This window comes from Mizuhopecten yessoensis, unplaced genomic scaffold (assembly GCF_002113885.1).
Source record: "Mizuhopecten yessoensis strain PY_sf001 unplaced genomic scaffold, ASM211388v2 scaffold716289, whole genome shotgun sequence".
Classification (NCBI taxonomy): Eukaryota; Metazoa; Mollusca; class Bivalvia; order Pectinida; family Pectinidae; genus Mizuhopecten; species Mizuhopecten yessoensis.
In genome coordinates this window covers 603,449-614,435 of record NW_018480042.1, presented here as the reverse complement: position 1 = coordinate 614,435, position 10,987 = coordinate 603,449, and the positions used below count along the sequence as shown (strand labels likewise).

The window sequence follows — 10,987 nt, the reverse complement described above, 5'->3', positions numbered from 1 at the left end:
AAAAATTCTGTGAAATGTCACGTAAAGCTACAAGACAGATCTGACGAAATAGAAAAATCTAGCATGGGGTATAACGTGGGATATTTCTGTCTGAGGTGCGAGAAAAGTATATATCACACTGTCACATCAGGACATCAGATAAGGGTCACCCACATATTTATCAATATCATATATAAATACATATTCCCCAAACAAACAAACAACTAGAAATTGACACGAATAAGTAAATCAAACGAGTAGAATACACAAAAAATAACAATTTGTTATAATAAATATTTATTGATTAAAACATTTCACAGAACAAAGAAAAAAGGTCCGATTATATATGCATTGCATTTAACATGTTGTCCGTACTCCTTTGGGTAATATGGGTACTGGTGATCGTTCGTAAACTCTGTTATTATCCAGTGTCGCTCAGGAGAGTTTACCCATCTACAAAGATACATGTTAACGTTATACAGCTATTCATGTTTCACAATATGTTATTTAATTGATAGCATATTAATATATTAATATTTTACAGGTATTTAAAGTCCATTGACTCGTTAGCCGTCGGTGCAAACCACTCGGAAAGTCTCGGGTTTTATCCAATTTGAATCCCTAGGGCTTGGGCAGAATTTTCCAACCCACAATCGACTAGCATGAACGAGACTTTACTTTCCCAAAGATCTTATAAATAGTTGGTTATTGAAATGGTTCACACTGCATTCAAGTTTGCTTTTCCTGAGATTTATACTCATCTGCAAAACTGGTTAAGACGTGAGACAAATTCAGACTAGTACTAATTTCCAGTTTTGTATTGCAATCAGAACCTACTGATATTCAAGGAGCTCAATCAAAAGTAAACTGTTCTAAAATACACTTTAAAATATCAAAAGGCAACATATGAATCAACATACAGGTTGACCTCGTTATCTCGAACTATTTTAACTCGAAGACCCCGTTTATCTCGAAGTATTTCTCCGGTCCCGGCCAAATCTTTTCTTTATCTTAGTTAATAAAACTCTGATAACTCGAACACTGAAAAGTCGAAAAACTCGGATGTCTCGAAGTAAGATATTGGTTTCAATAGCGTACATCCAACGTGTACATCAGAACAACGGAAATACAAAAATAACACCCTTAATTTGAAGCAAAACGATAGAAACATTTCATGGTCGTTCGAAATCGTTGGTATGGTCTTATACTTACAGTATGGGCGTCTGTATCCCCCGTGTCCCCCGTATCCCCCGTATCCCCCTCCATATCCTCCGTAGAAGGGCCTTGGATAGTAGCCGTGGTAACCACCCCTACCTCTCCCAAGAGCGCGACCGATCAACCCTCCTGCAATAAAGGATCCCAATCTTCCCTGGCTCACTACCATTCCGGACAGACACAGACACACTAGTACAGCAACAATCAACTTCATGATTTCTGTTAAATAAAAATTGTATCGATTACAAAACTTTGTTATGTCAGAATAGTATTTTTATTAGACGTCATTCCTTGAATTTATTAATTCATTCATCCCTGAAATTTTATAATGAGCTATTCGAACTTTTGAATTGGAAAAGTTCAAATATATTTTCAGGGGTGAATTAGTTAATTGATGCTTGCTGCCTTTATTCTTCCATGGTCAAATATTTGTTTAATCGTAAAGGGTGATTGAAAAGGGTCTAATGAGGATTATTTTGGTGCTATTCTATTTAAATGCTGTAAAGACCACACCGTAATTGATTTCTGTATGTAACAAATAATGTAACAGAATTGTTTTTAAGATCGTTATTCTGTTTAATTTCTTCAAAAAGTCAAAGTGATTTCAAATGCCTTATTCGCAAAAAGTGAAACGTGCATTGTTAAGTAAAATCCAGTTTAGTATTTTGCACATCAGATGAAATGTTATTGAAAAGTTTTGATGTGATCAGGTACGACCGGTTTACGAGTATGAGTACAATAAGTTATCATCCTAGAAACCTCTGAAAACATTAACGCATGTGCATTCATTATTTTAAAATATTAGAACTGAATTAATTTTGCCAACATTTTGGAATTCCGAGTTTAGTCGTCAGCAAGGCAAATACACTGTATTCTTTAAATGTTGCTCTTATTTTGCGCGTGCAAACGTTTGTCACGTGACCTGTTTTCATTTCATCAATAAGCCAAGCACAGCAGATGTCGTAAGATCTGGCTACTTCGCCAAATCTTCCTGTTTGTGGGATTTACGTAAAATCTTTAGATTAGCACAAGGACACGTGTTCATCTTATCGACAAAACTAATTTCTCTCAGAAAAGTTATAAACGGATCATCTTTTTAACATATTCAATAGCCATACACGCAGACTTTTGAAAAGCGTTGCACGTACGTGGTTTATTGGGCAAGAAGAGCATGCACGTGCATGGTCTTTATAACAAACAGAATATGTTAACGCATGGCTTATTACCAAAAGTCAAAATATATTGTCCAGTAAAAAGTGTCGTTACATCCTCAAGAATTTGTAATAAATAGCATGGTGCGATTGGACATGAATATTTGATTTACAAATATTTTCCATTTACCTGTTGAGCGACGAAATTTTATGAATAAAGTGATTGATGTTGTATAAATCGTTTTTCACAGAAGCTTCAACCACTATATATATATATTGTTCCCACCATGTTAACTTCCTATACCGTGAAATATTTTATGAACCCCCATAAAAATCTATGAGTTAAGGACTCAAAACAAGTTTGTAGATGTATGAATAATGCTTACCCTTTCCAGCGAATTACCAAAGATATTCTTCTGCTGTGTGGATTTGTTGTAATGTCTCTATTTCCTCAGCGTAAGGATCTTATATACTGACCATTGCCATTATTGTTTTTTTTTGTGGTTTGTTCGTTAGGCGTGCCGACTGAAAACAAGCCAATTAGTCATGTCCACCATGATGATAATGGTGTTGTTGCTTGACCGAGCACTTTATGCGTAATGCGGAAATGGACAATACCTGCATGCTGACCACAGGGGTGATTAGGGACATGTGCTGGTATACACATTATACAATTATGGACTTTTGTAAAGGTGAATATAATGTGAGCTGAACCTGAAAAAAACACATATTAACCGAGGCAAAACCGAGGTCAATAGTATCATGTCATGTCGTTTTACATGTACGCCATATACCATGTATTTACTATCACAAAAGACTATTTTTTTTTTATTAACCTAGCTTTAATATTATATGAAAAAAAAAAAAAAAAACAACTTTTTTAATTGGACAGGTTGGATGCATCTTAAGTTAAGTTAAGTGAAGTTTACTTACCGATATAGGATCTATAAAAATCCTCTTTACCGGACTCAATATCATAACATCGAAATAGCATGCAATGTCTTATTGCAGGTTTCAAATCGTACATCTTAGCTAAGAAAAGTGATCAGGCTGACCAAAACAATATATTTTGATATCTTATCTTTGCAGAACCTTTAATGAAAAAAACCCCTTTAAAAGTATTCCATTGAGCAAATGACAGTGTATTAACGGCGACAGTGCAAGGGAGTCAACTTCATGTTATATTTACAAATCGACATTCACCTGATAACCAGCCTACGTGAGTTTTTGAAAACTGCTAATATGGAAAGGGTCCGGTAAATAGGTTCGAGAAATTATCGAGAAATTATAATAAAACCAAACATCATGCAACGTACCTCAGTGAGCGTTTAAATGACGTTTGAAAAGGTAAGAGGTCACCTGAGTGATAACGTGGGTGTTATTCAGGTATGCACTGACATCGCCTGAACGCCTGTATAAAAAATGCTTGGTATTTGATGTGAAAAAAATACAATTCATACTTAAACGAAGCGTTTCTAATGTATGTGAGATTAATTTAAAATCATGAACGCGTGATAAAAAGAAAAGAAAGTCAGTATTTTGCTATCACCTGATAACTAACTGAAGCAAGATTTTGCAACACATTTTTTTTTTCGCGACCTTACAGAATATGCTACGTTGCAGTCTCAACTATTCGGCAAAATATACCATGCATGTGAAAACATGTTAAACTGGAACTCCTCTCCTAAAAACTGAGCTTTTGATATGATATATTACACTTTTCACCTGGATATCTACAAAACGATGTAATAAAGGACAACTGTAGACATCCACTTCCTGTACTGTTTTTTTCCGGTAAGAGGAATTATGAAACGACGAAAAGTACACGACGTCAGAGTTGTTTTATATACATATGTTAAGTTCTGCTGTTTCTCCAGTCCCTTTTTAGTCTTTTTGCATCTACTTCCGGTTCCGGTGCTGCCCTTGTTAATGTTACTTCTTTTTACGTTGCTTTCACCTCAAATTTATTTTCAATAACCAGGAGGCTGGAATTTTATTTTAGGACGATTTATATACGAATATAGATTTAATGCTTTAATAACTATTGTATTACATTGTAAATTAGTAAAGTTATAAAGGGATTTATACTCAGCTGTCCATCCTTACTATATTTAACATGTACCTAGAAAAATATTTTGGACATCGATTTCCTTTCTTTTGAACCTTAGTACCACTGAAACACTGTAATGGACAAAATTGCAATATGGTGCGATTACTGTTTACTTTGTCTGTCTTTACGATTCGACTTATTTAATTTTTAAAAAGATTCGACAAACTTAAATTTTTAATGTTTACTTACAGTTTGTAGTGGTAAAAAAAAGAATAAAAAAAACCCACAACTGGCTAATGAAGTATGTCGATATATGCCTATTTATATGAGGGAATCGCATGAACCAACATGCACATCATTGATTAAGATGTTGTGTGCAACAATCTACATTAAATACTATTTATGACAGGACCTATTTTGATTTCCACCTCTACCCGATAGCTGTAAGTCCTAGAAGGACGAAATAGTTGAAAAGTGCAGCGTAATATGTTTTTGGCATACATGTACTCTATCTGTCATGAAATTGTATAGGCGCAAGGACATGTGCCTACATTACGTTCATTTTTCGCATGATAATTATTCTAATTTAAATTTTAGAACCTAGTCAGCCGAAAGGAAAGGGGCCTACTCGTTGAAAACGCTTTCACACCTTACAGAAAATAACAATAATTTTGCGAATAAATCCATAATGCACTATTGACTGTTTTCCGCAAAAATAAGACGCAACAAATATGCACATTGGAAGCAAGCAGTATTCTACTTCATGAATATCGTAAATGTTGTATGATAGACAGTCACTGAGTCGGCGTTTGTCTATTTTAATAATGCCACATATTACCCAAATGTTCTATAATTTCAAATGAAGTATTCTACATATATATTCCGTTACTTCAAAAACGACCAACAATGGAATCTTAGTTTGCCCCCAAAAACTTAGTTAGATGTGCTGAAGGCGTTCGTACATGATCGCTATCCGTCTGTCAGATTGATCATACATGATCGCTATCCGTCTGTAAGATTGGAACCTATCACGCTTGTACATCACAATGTCATCATCCGTCATTAACTACAAGAACCGTGAGATATCGCCTTATAACAACTGGACTAATCTACAATGATAGCGGTATGCCAATAATGACAATTTCATGCTGACTTCATTTATGTATTGGATCATCGTGTATATATTATCTCATAACAATAACAACAACAGCAACAACTACAACAACCTATATACGTGCTTGTTCGATAGATACTCAGACATCTAATACCTATATGTTGTGTGTATAAAAAACCAATGCGAAACAGACCCATGTAAAAGGCGTATACAATATTGTACATACGGTACAACACCACATACAGTAAAGGACCTGCATGCTCGTGCACATCGTGGTCTATATACAAGCACAGGTAAACATGCTTTCCTATAGAGACATTAACATAAGAAAGAGACATAACGTTGTATGTACCGTTGGCGTGTTCCGTACCAGGAGAAATGTCTCAATTATATGCTGTCACTCTAGATATGGTTGTTTTTCCAACGAGCTCAGACCATTCCACAAATCTCACATGCGAGCGAGAGTCTCAAGCAACCGTGCACATGCAAATTGCGTAAAATACAAGTGTTTACGGTACTATAGTGATATGTAACACATTGTTGGTTGGCTTCCTAATAACGTGTTCCTTCAAATTATAAACGCTATATATGTTATGCATGCAAACCAGCGATCACTGAAGTGTTACACTCAACCAAGGTAAATGTTAGGGAAATGTTAGGGAAACCCTGATCTACTGGAGATCAGCTACTTGAGATATACTACATGTAATGTTTATTAATATATACTATAATCGGTGCAATATTTACTGAGGATACTCGTACTCTATTGCACATCTGGTATTTCCTTAGTCTCNTGTGTGTGTGTGTGTGTGTGTGTGTGTGTGTGTGTGTGTATGGGTGTGTGTGTATGTGTGTGTGTGTGTGTGTGAAAGTTTAATGTTCTTGTTTGTTGCATATTTTGATAAAGTTGGTTGAGTTATGTCTATTTGTATCAAACGCGAGCGCGGATTTCGTCCTTAAGCATTTAGAACATTATTGTATTTAGTGCTTTTTGCAGTCCGCCCGTCTGTCTATATGGTCATCTGTACAACAAATTGGTTCAACTTTGCTAAATTAGTGAAAGTCCGACAATAATCGAACTTCAGACCGGAAACATCATGAGAAGGACATTTACTTCAGTATATCAGAAGGAGGTCACTGTTGCCTATAATTGCTTTATTTCGGTAAGACATAACGCAAATCCCCATTTCCTTGATCAAACTTTTGTTCTGCTCCACGTCTGTCAGTTTGAAAGGAGGTAAATGTAGGTTTTACATGTACATGTGCATATATATATATATATGAGTTTCTATTTCATATAAAATGAAAACGAGTGTAAGATCCTTTTTTTATCACACTATGAAGATTTGTGGCATTTAATCGTGTAAAACGACAGTTTTCATGCAATCCTGAAATGTAAAAATCCGCTATTTTGACTCCAGTGCGTAAGTCCTTGACGTCATCTACTTGTCCTAGGCGTGACGTCACAATTGAAACAATTGAAACTTACAACCAATCACAGGGCTGATAAGTCATATTACATGGGTTAATACGCAAAAAATATGACATGTGTATATTCATTGCATAACACAGTAAATTATGTGACAAACGTTGTTTCTGCTTTCACCACACCATATTCAATATCGTCATTTCTTTTCGTGACGTTGAACATTTATAAGATAAGACTAATATGTTTCCAAAACCAGCGGCTATTTGGTGTTTGTGTTATATTTATGATTTCAACAGAAATGCTATAACGTTATTGGAAAATGAAATTAGGATAGGAAACTTTGATATGAGTTATCCACAACAGGCATCATTTTGCCAATAGAGTGAATAGCATCGCGTTACCTGTCCTATCCTAAGGCGAATACTTTATGTTTACAAGCGGTACATACATAAAACCCAACTGTATCGCCAAAAGTCACAACGCATTTACTATCAGCACACGAATGAAAGCAGCTTGACGTTACCTTATCATTCTTCTAAGGTAGTTGTTACATTTTTCTTTAATTTCAAACATATTTATTACTTAACGGTTTCTTTTCATTTTTTTATTATCACAAGTGACAATATAATAAATATTAATCTTAGCCAAAATAATAGTGACTGATATTTCACTGGTAGAACAGTAATTAAAGTATAAATATATTTAATAGGATTTGATAGGATAAAAGTGGACGCAGGCATTGCTGCCTCTATTTCCACATCAGTATAGTTCGAAATACATTGTGGTAAACATAAAATAAGCCTATATATAAGATGATGTATGACCTTACTTTAAATCGGGATCTGTCCAGAATTCATCCAAGTTTTTCTCAAAGTCAAATATATTGTACATCCTAACCTTCTTTTCGATCATATAAAAATACAGACGATAGTCGGACGTATAATAACATTTTATTAATAAATAGACGGCATTCACATATTAAGAAGTAACAGACAATATCAGTCCTTAGAACACAGGTAGATATTACAGGTGAGCTACGTGTCAGTCTGTTGATGATGTAGTGTCAACACACGGCGAGGCGTCATTCGTGTAGGTAACCTTGTCTGTCAGGTTGGCGTTATAAAGTCCACAGATACATCAATGTCAGGTGATGAGACTTTTATCTATCCATCTGTAACGGAAATGACATTTTTTATTTCTCATTTATATAACACAATTATGTTCTTAAAACATTGTGGTATGATGACTGCACAAATAACAAAATTTCTATTTCAGATTGTCTTATATGAACATGTATATCTACTTTGCTTTGACAATCTTTATTTCTCATTTATATAACACAGTTATGTTCGTAAAACATTGTGATATGATGACTGCACTAATAACAGTATTTTTATTTCAGATTGTCTTATATGAACATGCATATCTACTTTGCTTTGACAATCTTTATTTCTCATTTATATAACACAATTATGTTCGTAAAACATTGTGGTAAAATGACTACCCAAATTACAGTATTTTTATTTAAGATTTTCTGATATGACCACGTAATATCTACTTTACTTTGGCCTGTTTAGGCTCTCAATATGTAATTATAATTTGCCGCAGAAGATAAACAAAAAATGTCTGCATCTAATCCAATCTGATTAGGATTTGTTTAACTATATTATCACACGCACTAGGTTATCAGTGTATAAATCATGTAAGACTTTCCCTCAGATTATTCAATCCCAAGAGGACTTAAGACATCAATACTTAAGACATTATTTTGTTATCCTGGAATCCTTATACGATTCGACGACAATTTTTTTAATTCGTTTTTGTTTGTCCAACAAAAAAAATCATGTTTCCCTATCAAATGTTTTTTCACATTGTCGAACATAACACTCTACTAACTTTTAACAGAATATCTGGGCGCTGAGTTACCTACGGTCACATTCATAAGACAAGGAGGAAATTAGCAAGCAGCAAAAGATGAAGGGAAATCATGTAAGTTGTACTAAGTATATACTGATGATTAACAAAATCAAAGTTCACCTTTCCAAACACTGTTTTTAACGTAATCGCAGAGTGCCTGACAATGCAACATCGAATCGAATGCCATTTTATTTCCAGACGGAAAATATAATTTGAAATTTGAAATGGCAGGTCATATTTTCCAGACAAAAAATGTCGGGCAATGTAATATTTAATCGAAGGCTATCAATGATGGCCCTATTCGGCAATCGTCATATGGAACACAATGCCAGGCCACGCTAAAACTGTACGTTACTATACTTAGCTTGAATGAAATACTCAGTTCGGTCTTACTTTGATAAAACATTACCAGTGTAGCAAATAATTTTATCTATATTGATGCATTTACATATATTTATCGTTAAGTAGGTGTTCGTTATTTAAATGAACCAGACAATATTAATAAATGTCATAGAGTGTATTTGCAATATGTAAGAAGTATCTCAATATTCACTGACGATATCATGGATAGATATTCGGGTAAATTGTAAAAACAATACATCGTGCAAACAAATGTTCGTTCTCGTTGCTCTATTGTTTTATTTAATGAGATTTTAGAAATGTGAAAGTAAGATGGGTTCCTGATCTGGTTATGGTTATATTGTAGCGTTAGTATGACATTAAATACTCATTACGTCCTTTATAACATAGTTCTTATAAGTGTTATTACGTACATAAATGAAGTGGTTTTGTTTATTGATATGTTGTCCTTCCATGTTTTATATGTTTGCCCAATGGCAGATGAACCTCTGACTCAAGGAGTAATCGACGATTAAATGAAACAACTGTTGCTTATATGTCTTGCATTACATATCTAACATACATAGAAACGATAAAAACAGAAAGAATCTTACAATAAGGACGGTGGAATCCATAACCGGGACCGTAGCTTGGACCGAATCCTCCATGACCGAATCCCCCTGGACCGAACCTGCCGTAACCATATCCTCCTCCGGGGAAGAATCCTCGGTTACCACCACCGAATAAACCTGACCGGGATGCAGCAAAGCCTAAAAGTCCACCGGCGGCCAACAGACCCAAATTGTTGCCCTGACAAAGCACGAGCTCAGTCAGACAGACAAATGCGATAACAGCCACCAGAAGCTTCATTGTATCTGTAGGAATTCATGGTTTAAAACAATGTAGACATAACAAATTTACACGAAAGCCTTCAATGGTTCTCTATTGCTATTTTTGATTGAAGATTTTACATTATTTAGCAATTTGTTTTTAGTTAAAGAGGGTATGGACCTTATATACAGAACCATGTATTATTCATTAATTCATTGACACGTTAAATAAGAGCTGTTAGTTTTCCTTCGGAAAATAGATAAACAGTTATCAAACTTATAGCGTTAACAAATAATACATAAAGCCTCACTTTTCCAATAGATAAATACATTGTGTGTATAAACATATATATATTACTACAATAGGATACATCTTGATTTTGTAGTAGACAAAATTATTTGAACGATATATTTATACTTTCGATACAGATGTAACATTAATTTTTAGGGAACATAAACTATACCTTTTTTAAATGAAAACCAAATCAACCCAATATTAAAAGTAAGCATAATCGATATATACTGTAATGTAATTTAAGATTTCAAAATAAGCTATATACAATAAATGCAGTGGTTCATATTTTGAACTGTGGCGAAATGAATTATAAAATACATGTATCTCAAAGTACTTTTTCAAACTCTCAGAAAGGTGCACTTACCGGTATGGTTGGCAAATCAACAAAGGAAATTGTGGTAGTAAAGAGAAATAAGCAACCTTATATACTGACCAGAACACTTCCTTTTGTTTTGCAAGGGTGGGCGCTTCCGGATATGTCAATAAAACGTCAATCTGTCCATTAACTGACCAGTGGACAGTGACGTCTATATGTCCGTTACGATATTTACTCATGCATAGGATATATGTGAACCAATAAAACCTCTTTAGTCATCATCAAACAGTACATTAGGTTTGTACAAAACATGTTGATCAAATATGTACGACATGCATTATACACATTGCTG

The 10,987-nt window shown here is 34.5% G+C and overlaps 1 protein-coding gene and 1 long non-coding RNA gene across 3 annotated transcripts; both read right to left on the bottom strand.

The window, feature by feature from the left end:
• Positions 1–268: 268 nt before the first annotated feature.
• Positions 269–2,831, bottom strand: LOC110442662. Its single transcript, XR_002462040.1, has 3 exons — positions 2,732–2,831; positions 1,192–1,413; positions 269–432 (listed from the first exon to the last, which is right to left on the bottom strand). It is a non-coding gene; the product is annotated as an uncharacterized LOC110442662 (long non-coding RNA).
• Positions 2,832–7,871: 5,040 nt separating this feature from the next.
• Positions 7,872–10,782, bottom strand: LOC110442675 (keratin, type II cytoskeletal 1-like). 2 transcript variants are annotated; one of them, XR_002462041.1, is made up of 3 exons: positions 10,684–10,782; positions 9,809–10,069; positions 7,872–8,109 (listed from the first exon to the last, which is right to left on the bottom strand). XR_002462041.1 is itself a non-coding variant. In XM_021486391.1 (2 exons), exons 1-2 carry the CDS (start codon positions 10,062–10,064, stop codon positions 8,102–8,104), a joined length of 264 nt encoding a protein of 87 aa, XP_021342066.1. In that variant the 5' UTR covers positions 10,065–10,069; the 3' UTR covers positions 7,872–8,101. The 2 variants fall into 2 exon arrangements, 1 of the variants encoding a protein (XP_021342066.1); XM_021486391.1 differs by lacking the exon at positions 10,684–10,782.
• Between the last annotated feature and the right edge of the window lie 205 nt (positions 10,783–10,987).